Source organism: Vitis vinifera, chromosome 6 (genome assembly GCF_030704535.1).
Source record: "Vitis vinifera cultivar Pinot Noir 40024 chromosome 6, ASM3070453v1".
Classification (NCBI taxonomy): domain Eukaryota; kingdom Viridiplantae; phylum Streptophyta; class Magnoliopsida; order Vitales; family Vitaceae; genus Vitis; species Vitis vinifera.
Window position 1 is genome coordinate 8,550,907 of NC_081810.1, and position 17,126 is coordinate 8,568,032.

The 17,126-nt window shown below is 33.7% G+C and overlaps 3 protein-coding genes across 4 annotated transcripts; 1 reads left to right on the forward strand and 2 right to left on the reverse strand.

Annotated features, from left to right (window-relative positions):
• Positions 1-501: 501 nt before the first annotated feature.
• LOC132253881 (cationic peroxidase 1-like) lies at positions 502-5,389 on the forward strand. Its single transcript, XM_059737223.1, has 5 exons — positions 502-580; positions 3,016-3,170; positions 4,062-4,253; positions 4,614-4,779; positions 4,861-5,389. The coding sequence occupies exons 1-5, from the start codon at positions 502-504 to the stop codon at positions 5,244-5,246; spliced, it is 978 nt and encodes a 325-aa protein (XP_059593206.1). The 3' UTR covers positions 5,247-5,389.
• Positions 5,367-8,479, reverse strand: LOC100246743 (peroxidase RIP1). 2 transcript variants are annotated; one of them, XM_002270032.5, is made up of 3 exons: positions 6,562-8,479; positions 6,273-6,467; positions 5,367-6,178 (listed from the first exon to the last, which is right to left on the reverse strand). In XM_002270032.5, the coding sequence occupies exons 1-3, from the start codon at positions 6,823-6,825 to the stop codon at positions 5,624-5,626; spliced, it is 1,014 nt and encodes a 337-aa protein (XP_002270068.2). In that variant the 5' UTR covers positions 6,826-8,479; the 3' UTR covers positions 5,367-5,623. The 2 variants fall into 2 exon arrangements, with proteins under 2 accessions (XP_002270068.2, XP_019076148.2); XM_019220603.2 differs by lacking the exon at positions 6,562-8,479 and adding an exon at positions 6,517-6,555.
• Positions 8,480-8,589: 110 nt separating this feature from the next.
• On the reverse strand, positions 8,590-9,777 carry LOC100251874 (biogenesis of lysosome-related organelles complex 1 subunit 1). Its single transcript, XM_002269992.4, has 3 exons — positions 9,529-9,777; positions 9,189-9,394; positions 8,590-8,855 (listed from the first exon to the last, which is right to left on the reverse strand). Exons 1-3 carry the CDS (start codon positions 9,680-9,682, stop codon positions 8,766-8,768), a joined length of 450 nt encoding a protein of 149 aa, XP_002270028.1. The 5' UTR covers positions 9,683-9,777; the 3' UTR covers positions 8,590-8,765.
• Between the last annotated feature and the right edge of the window lie 7,349 nt (positions 9,778-17,126).

Consider the following 17,126-nt stretch of genomic DNA (forward strand, 5'->3'; position numbering starts at 1 on the left):
AAATTTATCCTTATTTTTAATAAAAAGCATATTTAAATTCAAATTCCAAATATAAAATGCGAGGGTATCGCAGTAGTAATTGTTTCTGCTTCTTCAACACAAGCAATACCATATCCGAAACAAAGTCTTAAAAAAACTGAGGACTGTATCAAGTCACCACATCTTTGTTTGTAGCAAGTTTGAAAATTTTGTAAGGGAAGCTGCATGCCTTGAAGCCCAATAGTCGTGGCAACCTCCGGTGGGGAATCCACAGCCTTGACTGTTGGGAACAACCCAAAGATACGGAGTTAGTGAACTTGTTGACCAAATTATTACAAAGATAAATCACGCTCATTACCCGTGTTGGTCGGGCCTTATATGAGGGAGTACCCTATCTCATTAGCTTAGATTTTTTGTAGTGTATATGATTTCGCAAAAGCTCATTGATGTGAGCATTGGTAATCCATAGAAAATCCATGGTCAGTAGCAGCATTATTCTTAGCTCTGGTTATACTTTTAAGAATGCTGCTGACATGGGTGTTTGGAATTTTAGGTAGACAAGAAGCTTTAGCTTTGAATCTTGTGTTGCTAGCACTGGTTAGGAGAAGTAACATCATACTATACATGATCTGAGTTGGGTGTCTATTTGGTAATATTTAAAAAATTAATTTTTAAGAATAATTTTGAAATATAATTCTTAATTATTTTCAAGAACTAAATTTTATTAAAAACTCAAATATGAAAAACTATTTTTTCGGTACACGGAAGTTTTCAATCTATTATTAATATTTTCAATTATTTTTTCATGACATTCTATAAAAAATACTTTAAATTTATTTTAAAAAATTAATTATTCTTATAGAATAAATCCTCGAAAAACAGTTTTCCATTAAAAATCTATCAAACTTATTTTTTAAGTCAAGAAAATAATTTTTATTTTAAAGAAGAGAAAATTATTTTAAAACATATTTTCACATAGACTCTACAATTTGGAGAGGAACTTCAAGTGGATAAAAAAACACAAGTATTAAAACTCATGTAAGCAAGCATGCTAATATGAAAGTTTTGGACTTTGTTTCCACTTTGAAAAGTTGGGTTGACAAAGAAGTTTCTAAAGTTAGGGGATTTTGCAAAAGGTAGCTCCAAAAACTAAAGTTTAATGCAAAACCCCATTATTAGGACAAAAATAATTGAAAACCCATTGATCTTAGGCTGACTAATCAACCAGATTCCTCACCAAAAGATATGTTCACACACTAAACAATTACCATTCAAAGTAATTGTCAAAATCACCAAAATGTCAAAAGCCCATTTCCACTATGAGATGGTGCCTGCCTCTTTTTTTCTTCTTCTTTATCCTTTTCCCTCTCATAAGCCAACCAGAGGCTATCAGAGATTAGTGTAATGATGAAGTTGGGACATGGCCAACACCATAAAACACAAGTCTAATTAATTTCCAAAGTTCATTGTCATATGCATTTCTAAGTTTTGTTTTTTCTTAGTTAAACATTAACTCTTTTAAAATAATTCTCAAAATTCTAAGTAGCTTAAACTATCAACCCTTTTTCATTACGATAAATTCTTTTAGGTTATGTTTGGTTCCCGGAAAGTACAAAGAAAAGAAAAAAAGTGCTAAGGAAAATGATTTTCTCATGTTTGGTTGTCCTATAAAATATTCCAAAGAAAATTAAATATAATTAAAATTAGTTAGAAACTTGTACATTTTAAAATTATTTAATCTTTATATTAATGAGTTAAAATAAATAAAATGAGTTTGAAATAGTAAATAAAAATAATTTATCATCTTTAACTCTATTTTTTATTTTCCTTCACTTTTTCTTTCCTTTTACTTTTCCTCTCTATTTTCTTTCCTTTGGATTTTCCCTCAAATTTTCCAAGAACCAAACATAACCTTAAGTTCTTGGACTGCTTGGATGAACCAGACAATCGTTTGTTTAAAGTTTAAGCATTGGTGCATTGCTCTATACCCCAAATTTAGAAGAGCTTTCAAACACTAGAAGCAATATTTTAGAGTAGAAACATAATTGTTTCTAGGTGTTGGATAGGTTCCACATCTTCTTGCATAATCTTACCTATATTTTGAAAACTCAAAAGAGATTTGTGCTTAATTTTTCTTAAATAATATAACATGTGAAGTAGAATTTTATTGACTTAAAAATGCTAAAAATATAAAATCCGAATATTAAATTACAACCATTCCACATGGAATAAGAATATGTTTGAGAGTAATTTTAGAAAACATTTCTAATATTTTTAATACTTAAATGATAAAAATTTTAAGTATTAAAAATATTAAAAACGCTTTTTAAAATCATTATCAAACGAGTTCTAAGTCTTGCTGAAAAGGCTACCAAAAATAATGAAAATTTTTAATTAGAATTATTATCCTTCATTTTGAACATATATATATATATGTTCATTGTTGATATATATACATTGCCATTGTTGGATTGAACTTGACCCATTCAAGCAGAATGTAAATGATGTAATGCTGATGAGGCCATTCTTCATGGATAATGTTATTCATATGCCTTGTGCTCAATATTGTCAATGTAAGGGATTCACTAGTAGTTAGGTTAAAAATACATATTTCTTAATCTATGCTAGTGCCTTGTACGTATTCTCCACTATGGATGTGAATATTAATGATATAACCCCACTACGAAAGTGGTGAGAAAACTGCTAATAATACTAAGAAAGAATAAGGATTTTTGAACTTTTGATCAACACATTCAACACTTTTTTTTTTTTTTTTTGAAATCTTTGTGAAGAGTTTTGACTAGTACCAGTAATAAAAGGCCATTGAGTTACTCCTTTCTCTCTATAAATAGCTACGTATATCCATGAGCTTCACACACTGAGCTTTGCCATACACAAAACCCCTAGCTAGCTCTTCTTCTTGGTTTCTTCTTAATTTCTCATCTTTGGTCTAGATAAACCCTAATAGGATAATGGGGTTTTCCACACCATATCATCATATTTTATCCTACATGTTTCTTGCTTTTATACCCATTGGCATGGCCTCTTCGGGACTGTCCTCTACTTTCTATTCAGCCAAATGCCCTAAAGCCCTCTCCACCATTAGAACTGCAGTCAATACTGCAGTGGCCAACGAAAACCGCATGGGGGCTTCTTTGCTTCGTCTCCATTTCCACGATTGCTTTGTTAATGCAAGTTTTCTCTCTCTTCTCTTCCATTATAATTTTTTTCTTTGTCCTTGTGCTATATCCTCTTACATTATAATTTTTTTTCCTTGTCATTTTGGTATATATATTGTGACAATGAAAAAAAATTTGTAACACTACATAAGTATGAGTTCTCTTTAACCCTATAAATATGTTTTAAAATTGAAGTTGTTACAAATGGTATTAAAATCGATTCTCAACCTTAATTGAGAGTTTGTTTGACCCTATGAAAAAAGTCTATCTGTTTAATCCCACAATGTCATGAGACACTATGAAGATATCGTGTTTATATGTCTCATATGAGATACAGGAGAAAGTTTATAATTTTATATAAATATGAATTATTCTTAATTGTATACATATATTTTAAAACTTTGAGGATCCTTTGGGCTTAACAGATTGTTATATATTTACACATATCATATTTTATTCATTGTTAACCTATTTTGAAGGATTATTTAATTTAAGTGTTCACCTTTTCGTCTATTTATTTTTCATTTATTAAAATGTTTGTAGTTTTTATATGCATACGTACCGTGAATTTTATGTAATTTTGTTAATGATATCATATTTGTATGCATGATCAATATTAGTTTAACTCACTATTCTTAAGATTAGTTACTTAGTATAATATCAAGATTGAAGTACTTTGTAAAAGATTAGGAGTTGAAATTAAGGTTATTGTTCATTTATTTTCATCTATTCACCCACGAGAGAGAAGGTTGTCTCGGAGCATGGGGCACGGTGCCAGGACTATTAATTTAAGCATGCAGGAATATATGATCAAATTAATGGTTCAACGAATTTTTACATGAAATTAACTTATTATGGTTGATTATTATTTTAATGGCATAATGGTTTGTTTGGATGCAACAGGGATGTGATGGATCAATTTTATTAGACGACACAGCAAATTTTACAGGAGAGAAGACAGCAGGGCCAAACGCAGACTCGGTGAGGGGGTTTGAGGTGATAGACGATATTAAATCTCGAGTGGAGAGTGTTTGCCCTGGAGTTGTTACTTGTGCTGACATCCTTGCTGTTGCTGCTCGAGATTCTGTTGTTGCTGTAAGCATAATTTTATCTCAATAAACATTTTCAAGAGATACAAAAAGTAAAAAAGTGTGTTTAAATTGACCAAAGGAAACAAATCCTACTCGGCCACCATAATTTGACCCTTGAATGAAAGAGGTGGTGGTCAAATTTGTCACGTAGGATTGCAGACGAAACACCTTGCATTCTCCATAAAGCAATCATCTGTTATTTCTTAGTAAATTCAACACATTACCCATTAATTAATTGGAGTTGACTTTAGGTGAATCTTTAAAAATTGATTGATTTGGGCTAATTTGGTTTGTCTATTCAATTGGTTCTTTGCATATCTATACCTACCTCTTATCAACTTGATCAATATTTATTTTTCTGCAGTTGGGAGGACCTACATGGACAGTTCAGCTAGGAAGAAGAGACTCCACCACAGCCAGTATCAGTGACGCCGAGACCGACATCCCATCTCCGGCACTGGATCTTGATGACCTCATATCTGCATTTTCCGATAAAGGATTCAGTGCCAAAGAGATGGTGGCTCTTTCTGGTATGTTATCAACGTTGTCACAAAGTTTTTTCAGTTCAATACAGTATATGCTAACCCTGTGGGCTTTTCTTGAATGTATAGGATCTCACACTATAGGCCAATCCAGGTGCCTGGTGTTCAGGGACAGGATATACAATGACGACAACATCGATTCTTCTTTTGCAGAATCATTGAAATCCAACTGTCCAGACACAGATGGTGATGACAACCTATCTGCTCTTGATGATACAAGCCCAGTTATTTTCGATAATGGTTATTTCAAGAATCTGGTGGACAACAAGGGCCTACTCCATTCAGACCAAGAGCTCTTCAATAATGGTTCGACGGATTCTCAGGTCTCATCTTATGCCTCCAGCGCTACCAGCTTCTATAAGGATTTCACAGCTGCCATGGTGAAAATGGGTAATATTAGCCCGCTTACAGGAACTAAAGGCCAGATTCGTGTGAATTGCAGGAAGATAAACTGAGCCATGGCCCTCTGTGATATCTATTTCAGCAACCCTGCAAGTTTAGTTTACGTTTGCTGTATGCTCTCATTGATAATAATTGGCTAAACATGCCATGTTTGTGTGTAAAACAAGTACTAATTAATGGACAAGTGGTTTTCTCATTTCTTTCACCGAACAATACAATAAGGTAGTACATAACAAAGTTGTGAATCCATGAAATGGATATCACAGAAGACAACATGATTTTGACATGGACTTGGACTCTTGGGGAGAGCGAGGAGAAGAGAAGAAATAAGCTGAAGTTACACTCTGGGAAACTGAAGGAGATGGAGATTTACACACAAACAACTCTCCAGGTTATTTGTTGCATTACCCACATGATAATGTAGTCCTAGTTAATTAATTTTCCGGCAATTCATCCTGATCTCTCCGTCTGATCCAGTGAGAGGCTTCATGTTGCCCATTTTGATCATGGAAACACCGAAGTCTGCAAAGAAGGCTCCTGGGTTGTTGTTGTAGTATTGCACTAGACCATCGCTAGCACTGCCAACACCCTTGAAGAGCTCCTGATCAGAATGGAGGAGACCCTTTAGTTTCAGCAAGTCTTTGAAGTACTCTGTGTCGAAGTTTGCTGTTGTAGCATCTAGAGTTGCTGTGTTGTCATCTCCTCCCTCTTTAGGGCATATCCCACGCAAGGAGGCAGCAAACTTGGGTTTTATGTTGGTCTCGTTGTAGATCCTGTCCCTGAAATTGGTGCAACGGGCAAGGCCAATGGTGTGGCCGCCTGAGAGCAGAACAAGGTCATTTAGGTCTAGCCCATGATTTTGAAAGTTGGAGAGAAGCGCTGGGAAGTCAAAAATTGGACGTGGGATATCGCTGTTTGCATCGTTAAGACTTGCTGTTCTCGCATCTCTTCTGCCCAATAATACTTGGTATGATGGACCTCCCAACTATAGCACAAACACAATTGATACTGTTTTGTTAAGTTTAGATTAAGGCAAGGAACCAATAACTGGACAAATGAAAGAATTATAAGGCACTCACAATGGCAACAGAGTCGCGAGCTGCAACAGCTAGGATATCTGCACATGACACCACATTGCCGCAGCAAGCTGAGTTAACGGCTTCTTTGATTTCATCTATCACTTCAAAACCCCTAAGGGAATTGAGATTGGGCCCGGCTGTCTTCTCACCAGTGAAGTTGGGGGTGTCGTCTAGCAGAACTGATGCATCACAACCCTGCCAGTGCAACCATAAACACATATATACCACAAAGCATTAAACTTACATTCACAAAACAGTCATGGAAGAATAAACCCATCACTAAACTTACATTCACAAAACAGTCATGGAAGTGCACTCGAAGCAGTGATGCTCCAAGGCGTGGCTCATGATAGATTGCCTTTTCGAGAATTGATCTAATGGTGGGCAATGCCTGCGGGCACAACTTGTCATAAAAATCAGGAGAGAGTTGTGCAGATATAGGGATCACAATAGCGGCAGCTACCACAAAGCACATGAAGAAAGACCGAAAGGCAGACATGGCTATCGGCTCAGGTTTCTCCCAAATTGCAGTACAGAACAGATCAAAGGGCATATGTTTATATAGAGTGAAAATTATATGACCAATTCCCTGGTTTCTATCAAATTCGATGTTATTTTAATTAACATAATTCAATTGATTAATGCAAAGAAAGTTCACCTTTACAAGTATAGAACAAGTGGGATTTTCCAATTGAAAACATTGAAATGTTTGGTTTCAGGTTACAATCTAATGATCTTGGACTTGCTCAACCTTACTATAAGATACTTCAAAGAGGAGTTCAGTTCTTAGGAAAACATTAACATGTGCATGGATCAAATACTAAGTCAATCTTCAATGAGGATCCAAGCAAAATCAATGTTAAACATGACTGCCTGAAGCATATGCTCATATAACGTATGCTATTGCAATAGTACTTGCTTTTCACACTGATGCTTGCGCCATGGACGGCGTTGATGATATTAAATATAATAGGAAAAGAAAATTTGAAGCTCCAAAATTTAGTCTCTTACAAAAATGGCAGATCTGACTGTCAAAGCCTTGGAGGGGAAGATATGATGGGAAATAAAAATGGTTTTAGTTATTTTGGTGATGGTTTGATGCATAAAGGTTACCTAATCAACTGTCATACTCTTATCCTCTGATTTGAACAGTTCAGACTTCAGCTCTGATAGGAGGGGTTATTTATTCTAATTACTATTATTCTATCACCAACCCAGCTTCTAGAACTGCTTTTCTAATTGGAGGTCAACTCATTGATGGATTATGTTTAATACAACATATAAAAGTTACAAAATCAGAGAACTTCCAAGAAATTACAGAGACTTTGCATTTACCCTTCCTCTTACACTGAGTCATTTCTATATTTAAAATGCTCCTACCATTATCCAAATACAATTTAGAAGCAGCAAATGTGAGAGTCTACTCTCATGTGTGTGTGTGTGATACAAAGTAGCTGAATCTGAAACACCTAGCACACCCTCAAATCAGATGAGGCTATATGCAATTAATCCAAAACCTTAGCACACAAAACACTGGCACTCAATGCCCAACAGATAACAAAGAATACAGCTTAGATTCTTCTGTATGCCGAGGATATGAGATAATATTGATACAATGTCAGCAATCTTTCACAAAATTGTTTACCATCTAGTTAGATATATAATTTTTTTAATAGGTAAATTTTTTTCTCCCCATTGGGACTTGAACCTGGAACCTCCCACAAACCATCCCCATCTAGTTAGAAATATGGACATTGCTACAATGATTTGGGATATAATATTAGGGATAAATATTACAATAACAATGGGGTTTTACTGGAAACTAAAGCATTGCATATTCAGGCAGCTAGAATGCTCCTACCATCATCCAAATACAATTTAGAAACAGCAAATGTGAGTCTTCTCTCAAGTGTGATACAAAGTAGCTGAGGGCATCCCCAATCAGATGTGCCTACATGCAATTAATCCAAAACCTTAGCAACCAAGACAGTGGCGCAGATAACAAAGAATACAGCATAGATTCTCCTGAATGCAGAGGAGATGAAACGATATTGACACAATCTTTCACAAAAGTGTTTAATGTCTAGTTAGAAATGTGAACATCACTAGAATGATTTGAGGGATAAATTTTACAATAACAATGGGATTTAACTGGAAACCAAAACATTGCATATTCAGGCAGCTAAGCACAAGTTTTTTTCACCAACTGCCTTCTCCCTTCATCTTCTGGCCTGAGGGCATCAGTTCGTAGAATTGGTCCATGAAAGAAAGATGAAGCACCATTTATATTCAACTTCATCAAGAAAAAATCGAGAAATAAAGAGGCAGCATAAAACTTTCCATTCATAAATACTAAGGTATGTCATGTTCTGAGACACAGGATTTTCCCGTTCAAGATAAGAAATTGAACCCATATACAAAGATAAACAAAAATTAAACTCCCAAATTCCAAATAATTACACGAAAATTGATCTAAGAAATCACCCATCAAGATCATGGTTGGTGAATGTTGCGAATTGCAGCATTGATACTTCTACAGTCGAAATCCATGGTCTTCATCCAGTTCTCAAAATCTCCAATTTCCTACACATTCAAACCCATAGAACATGAATAACAACCTCTCCCAAAATAAATCAACAAAGACAAAAGAATCATATCGAGCTCGTTCATTTTGCGAGGAGGTTGATGGATTCAATTTTCATGTAACATCTAAACACAAAGTTATCCCCAATAACTTGTCGTCAATACTTCAACACATTATAATCGAGCAACTACCGCAATCCAAATTTATGATTTTCGATTTCAAGCGATTAATATTCCATATGCAGCTCATCAATATGCAAATTTTAAGGCAAGATCTAAATGTAGTGAAATTAGAATAGAAATGGAAGATACTCAGAAGTATAGATAAAGAACCTTTATAGCAGTGTTGATGGCATGAGAAGCAGCCAGCCATTGATGGGTCTGCTTGGCAAAGCGGATGACGGTGGCAGTTAATGCTCGGCTTTCGAGTTCAATTCGCTTCTCGTTAATAAACGCTTCTTGAACTCCACCATTCACAGTATCCACCAAAAGATCCGAAACCCTCATCGCTGTTCTAATTGCATCGTTCTTTGCTTTCTCTGTTTTCAAAAAAATTCCAAACAGAATCCCCAATTTCAATTCTCGACACCTAGGGTTTTGAAGATACCAAAACCTAGCTCAAATTTAGTTAAATTGAAAAAGAAGAAAAGGCATGAAAGGAAAAGGAACTGACCGGTTTCATCGCGGAGTTTGAGAGAAGTTTGGTGGTGGTCCTGGATAAGTTGAAGCAGAGAAGCTTCCAAGCCGCTGGGATCTGCATTTGGTCTCTCGATCTCAGCGGGAGACAACACGCGTGCACGCGCCACCGGAAGAGGCTGTGTAAACATTTCGACCAAAGCGAAGAAGAGGGTCACGAAAAATAGGTGAAATGCGCGGTGAATTTAGCATTTGGTAGGAGAGGTGGGAATGGAAGACCATGGGTGCACACATGTCTGTGCTACCCTAGCCGTTAGACGTCCCAGATCTCACCACGTCATCAACCGAACCTATCATGAGTGGAAAGAACTTTTCCTTCAAATTGCCCAAGTAAACACAATGAAGTGAAAGGAAAATTCTGCAACTAGAATGGATTAGATCGATTTTTAACCAAGTTTGATTGGATTTAAGAAATGTAGAAATGAATTTAGCCTATTCAATTTTCAATTTCTTATTTCCTAATTGATGAAATCTAAACTAAATTGATTTTATACAACTTATATTTCTTATGATGTATAATACTAAATTAATATTCTAAAACTTATATTTCATATTCAAAAAATTTGTTTTATACTTATCATTATATATATTTTATAAATTGTATTAAAGCAATTTGTTATTCCTAGGTTAGTGATAAATTAATTTTTAAAAGCATCTTTGATATTTCTTTGCTGAAGGTAATGACTAAGAAGGAATGCACGAGACCAACTTATAACCTTTCTTATATTGTTTATGCTAGCTTTCATTGATTGTATATTCTAACTGTGATTATACACATAATTAGGCTATAAAATATCTCCATTGTTTCCGACTCTTTATATACTTCGTAAATAATTAGGATACAAGCAATTTTTCATCCATTGATGTGCTTCATCTTTTCATGGTATCAGAGCATCATTGCTCCAACGAGTACACCTGATCTCTCTTGCTCCATATCTCAAATTTTTTCTCTTCGTTTACCACAATGATAAAAAAGTCCTATATAACTAAATCAAATCAAGCTTCTATTGTTATCACTCCTGAAGGAACTTCGAACAACATGTTGATGACTCTTAACTCAACATCACAACTACCAGTAAAACTCACTGGTCCCAATTACCCTACTTGGCGAACTCAATTTCTAACATTGCTCTATAGCTATGATCTTAGAAGGTATATAAATGGCATATTGATAGAACCTCCTATAACCATCAAGAAGAATGACATTGATGTTGTAAATTTAGATAACAAACTTTAGAAAATGCAAGACAACCTCCTCCTTAATGGCATGCTTGTATTTGTTTCTTATCAAGTTGCACATCTTATCACTTTTATTGAATCAACCAAAAAAGCATAGGATCAATTGCATATGACATATGCCAATAGGTCACGATCTCGCATCTTCAACCTCAAAAAGTCTCTTACCAAACTCATAAAAGACAACATGATATATGCAGAATTTATGCAAATTGTCAAGACTATTGCTGATGAATTAGTACTTGTTGGAAACCTTGTTCAGGATGATGATTTAGTCATTGTTGTATTGAACGGGCTTGGAGAAGAATTCATAGAAATAAATGTTGTTTGAATCCAAGATAAACCAATTTCCTTTGAAGAACTTCACATGAGAAATTGGCAGATCATGAACGACGTCTCAAAAGGCACACTATTGAATGAGAAACTGTGCAAATAATAGCCCAATTCAATCAAAAGAACTCTAATGCCAAGAACAAAGGTAACAATTTGAATGGAAATGGGTGCAACAACTACAATTATGGGAATTAGCACTTGAATCAAGGAACCACCATGAATTGTAACCATCCAGGACATTTCTCATCTCAAACAAAACATCCCAATTTTTCCAACCATAATTAGCGTACTATGAACCAAAATTGTGTCAACCATGTGACAAGATTGGTTACTTCACCAAAACTAGTTGTTCTCAATTTACTTCTTCACTAGAATCATAGGCTCACTTAATGGCCAATAACTCCAACAACCTCAACTAGATAATGGACTCGAATGCCTCATACCACATAACATAAGATTTTCAGAACTTGTCTATTCATTCCGACTATAATGGCGTTGATGACGTTATCATCGATGATGATAATAATGTTCCCATCTCCCACACTGGTTCTATTAAGCTTATTACTCCTAACTCTATTTTTCAACTTAACAATGTTTTGTGTGCTCTTTACATCAAAAGGAATGTGTTTTATGTTTCCTAATTTTTCAAATATAATAATATCTCCATTGCATTTTTTTCCCATTTTCTTTGTTGTGAAGAATTTACAAATGGAAGTTTTGCTTGTCCAAGGTCAAAGTAAAGGAAATCTGTATGAATGACAAACCTCTTCTACTACACTCCAACCCCTAGCCATATGCTACAATTCTACCAAAGTCATATAAATCAATGGCATCATTATCTTGGCCACCCCAATTCCAAAGTTCTTAAAAATATTGTTTTTAGTAATTTTCTTTCTATTTCCACAACGTCAAACCTTGATGTGTATAATTCGTGTCTTTGAAATAAAAACCATTGTTTCTCCTTTGGCGTTTCTACTCTTATCAATACTAGACCACTAGAAATAATTTTCACGGATGTTTGAGGACCTTCTCTGATTACCCCAGTTAACAACTACCCATATTACGTGTTTTTCATTGATTATTTTTTTTTAAAATACTCTTGGCTTTATCCCTTGAAACATAAATTTGAAGTCACAAGTGTTTCTGAAAAATAAAAGGCCACTATGGAAAAATATTTCAAGCACTCATATCCACAATGTATTTTGATAAAAGAAGAGAATTTTAAGGTTTAAATTCCACATTTTCCAAACATGACATCCAACATCTCATTTCTCCACCTTACACTCCACAAATTGTGGGCACAATCAAGCAATGACATAACCATGTTGTTGAGATAGGACTAACACTATTGCATCATTATTCCTTACCTTTTAAATTTTGGTCTACAACTTTCCAAACAACCTCATATCCTATCACTTGTCTTCCTGCACCAATCTTGGATAATTTATCTCCATTTGAGAAACTTTTTCAACATATCCCAAATTATAACAAGCTAAAAGCATTCTATTGTTGATGTTATCCCTGGCTTTAACCCTACGCAAATCACAAACTTCAACCCTACTCCACACTACGTATTTTTTTGGGATATTTTGTGCCATATAATTCCTATAAACCCTGTTTCTAGAAAGCTTTATATATCATGTTATGTAACTTTTTTAGAAAACAAATTCTCATGCCAAAATACGGTCTCCCATGAGTCAAGAGTCACCACACATTTCCTTAAGTCTTGGCTATCTCATGATTTTGCCACTACTCCGGCCACAATTCTCATTCCTCCATCTAAACTAACCAACCCTACCTCTAACTTTCCTATTCTCATACTTTCCCTTTATCCTCCATCTTCAATCAGTGTCATCTTCACTAATACCAACTTACCCATCTTAAACAATAAATTAGTAGCCTCGTTGACTCTTAATCACTAATGGTAAGTCCCTTCATCCTCACTAATTCCCTACCCAAAAATCCATCACCCGTCTTACCACCCTAAGGCATAATTGTCACATGCTCTAAAAATCAGATTTTCAAACCAAAAATTTTTAGTCTTACCTCTAACTCTCTTCCCATACCCAACCCTACTGAACCAACTACTTATCTTCAAGCACAACAATATCCTCATTGGTGTATTGCTATAAGTGATGAATTTGATACTCTCCTTCGAAACCACACATGGTCCCTTGTTCATCCTTCTAAGTCAACTCAATATCAATAACGCATTTCTTTAAGGCACCCTTGATGATGATGTCTACATGCAACAACCTCCTGGCTTCACTAACAAACAATTTCTCAATCATATTTGTAAGTTAAACAAAGCCATTTATGAACTTCGTCAAGCTCTACTTGCATGGTTTCATAAACTACACACCTTTCTCATTAGTTATGGTTTCATCAACTCTATCTCAAACACTTTTCTTTTCATCATGCATAAAGAACAATATGTGTTATAACTTCTCATTTATGTTGATGATATCATTGTCAATGGAAACAATTTATAGACAATGCAATGATTTATCATTTCCTTATCTAATTGTTTTTCTCTCAAAGATCTTGGATCCATGAATTATTTTTTAGGCATTGAGGCTATTTGAACTACTAATGGTCTTTTCCTTTCCCAACACAAATATATTCGGGATCTTTTGGAGAAAAATTATATGCAAAATGCAAAGGAAGTTACCAAGCCCCTCTCTACCACTGAAACTTTAACATTGCTTGATGGTGCTCCTTCTTCGGATGTTTCTCAATATCGCCAAGTTGTTGGCGCCTTATAATGCTTATCATTCACTCAACATGATATTTCCTTTGCTAAGAATAAACAGTCACAATTTATGCATCGTCCCTCAATGAATCACTGGACAATTGTTAAAGAGTCCTTTGCTATCTCAAAGACACCTTACACCATGACCTTCTTCTTCGTAAGTCTTCTAATGTCTTTTTATGCTTTTTCGGACTCTAATTGGGCTACAAATGTTAATGATCGCACTTTAACATCGATGTACATTGTTTTCTTGGTACAAATCCATTAAGTTCAAGCTCCATAAAGTAACGCATTGTTACTCATTTCTCTATCGAAGCCAAATGTAGAGTAATTGTTTCCATTGCTAGGTGCTAAAATAAATTGACTTCAAAATCTCATTCATGAGATTCTGATTACTACTCAAAAAGAGCATATTTTAGATAATAATTCTCATGAGTTTCACATCTTTTAAGTAGTAATTATACCTAAAACACTCAATTAACATGTTGTTGCCCTTGCAAGAGTTACTAACAAGTTTTATGAAATTTTAGAGTCATTTCAAGGTATGATTTTGATAAATTAGTGACAAAAGAAATGAATCAAATTGAAGAGAACAAATAAAGTTGATGAAGATCCAAATGCATAATGAAAGAAGTAATGCAATTGGTTTGGACCGGGATTTGGAGTTGATTTGGAGGTGATTGAGGTGGATTCAAAAGAAAGAAATGGAAGAAATGACAAAAGAGTTGAAAAATTAAATATTTCTATTTCGTATGATCATGTGAAAATCTCGCATGACTATGTGAAATGGACCAGAATGAATTTTTGCTGCAAACAAAAGGGAAAACCTCAAAGCTGATTTCGCATGATCATGCAAAATTTTCGCATAGTCATGAGAAATGCTCCAGGAAGGCGAAAATTGTTGTTGTTGCATTTTTTTAGTTCGCACAATCATGCGAAATTGCTGGATCTTGTGCGAAATGACTATTTTATTACTAAACTCCAGATTTCTTGGTGAAGAAGCCTCTGTAAAACCTCTTAGATGATGCTAAGTGTCCACTTGACCTTGACCTATAAATAAAAACTTGATTTTCTCATTTAGGGGACTTTTAGACATTTCCAATTGTAAAATTTTCTAGATTTTTTCTCTCTCTATAAAATTCTCTATTTTTCTTCATTTTCTCTCATTTTCTCACTAGCCAAACATGCCTTGAGAGACTAAATCTCCAAGCATGAGTGGCTAAATCTCATTTTTCTCGGAGGAGGGAGAATCCAGAGGCAAAATATATGGTGAATTAGATAAATGAGCTTGAATTACACAAGTAATTTGATCCAATTGATTGATTAATTGAATTTTGAGGATTTTTCTCTTCAAATTGTCTTGGATGATTTCTACAATGCAAACTAGGTAGATTCATCAAATTCTTAAAACTAGATTTGATGAGATTGAATAGTTGCATCGTGTGAATCATTGGAAGATAATTTAAAATAAATTGAATATATGATTTGAATTGATCTCTTGGATTAAATGACCTAATTTGAAGAGAAATTAGATCTAGACCTAGAGTTAAATAAAAAATCGATTTAGATGAAAATTTAGGTTTTCAATCTAACTTGATGAAAAGTAGATCTCAATATCTATTCACCATAAAAATTGTTTTCTAGAAAATCCTAACTCCGAAAATTTCATCTCCTATTAATTTTCTTCTATTTTACATTTCATTTTTCTTCTCAATTTGAGACCATTGTTAAATTCATTTTTTTTACCATGAATTTTCAAATCAATTTCACTTGATCACAATCATTTCTTACCCTTTCATTCAAGCCTTAATTATCGAGAATAATCCATCCTAGTGGACGACACCTAAAAACCACTATACTATGGTAGTTTGTACTAAAACCATTTTTGATCAGGTACAAGCTACTCTAGAATAGTGAATTAGGTTATAAATTTTGTTTTGATCCAATAAACGACGAAAAAACCAAGCGATTAGATTCATCTCCACATTCCTGCCACTCCTGTGATTTACTATGACAATATTGGAACAATTGATCTTAGCGCTAACCTAGTGTTTCACTCATGAATGAAACATATTGCCATTAACTTTCACCTAGAACAAATCTTAGATTTTCTATCAACACAGGCTTGATAAATATTTAAATAAAAAAAAATACTTGAAGATGGATGAGTAGACTTCAATGGATTTATAAAAATGAGAGTGAGTGGATATCTAAGTAATATATCAATAATTATTACAATATGTGTAACTCTTAAAATGATAACTTACAAAAATAATAAACTCTATAATCTAAAAATTTAAGATGTTTCTAATTCCATTATGATATTAATAGAGAATATAAGAAATTTACTTTAAAGTTAAATATGCATAAATATCAACATATATAAACAAATTGTTTAATTAAGAAAAGAATTTATGGCATGGAATCTTTAATTTAGAGATCAAATTTTTCTAGATATATTATAAGATTGAGATTAGAAAATTATTATGGCTCATCATTTAATAGAGTTTATTAGCAGTTTTCTTCCAATGACCTCTTCTTAAAAAGAAAAAAAAATAGAAAAAAAAAAAGATACAAAGAACAATGTATCAACTTAGGCTAATTTGACACCTATAAGAATCATATCTCTAAGGTATAATTTCATGTTTAATAACACGAACTATTATTTATCTAATCAAAACTAAAATGATGAATATTTGATTCTACAATTAAATTGTATGATATTTCAATAACAAGCACAATTTATTTTCGGGGAATGATTAATATTACTTTTAAATATGAACATTTGATTTAAGTTCTAAACCTAGATTCTTTTTTGCCTTATGCATCAATCATACATAAATGTTCAACAAAAATGTTTATATAACTATGCCTAAGCCATTTAACTGTATGAGTATCATTAATTTAGAAGTCTCTTAGAAGAATAATATTTAAAGATTATTAGCAACAATAAAAGTCATACAAAAATAATTCAACTTTAAACAATAGAAATTAAAAAACAAAATACCTACCAAGTGAGATTTGCAATATGCTATCTTTAAAGAATAATTTTCTCTCTTTTGATACTGTCTAAAACGATAGTCAAACAATGTTTTCTCACATAAGATACAATAGTCAAATTTATAGGAGATGTGCCTTTACAAAATCGATGGAGTTGCATCACTCAGTTAAGATGTTCCTCTCAACATAATGAGTAAAGGAGTAGGTAAATATGAGAATAAAATTGATGATGATATTGAAATAAGACAAATGAA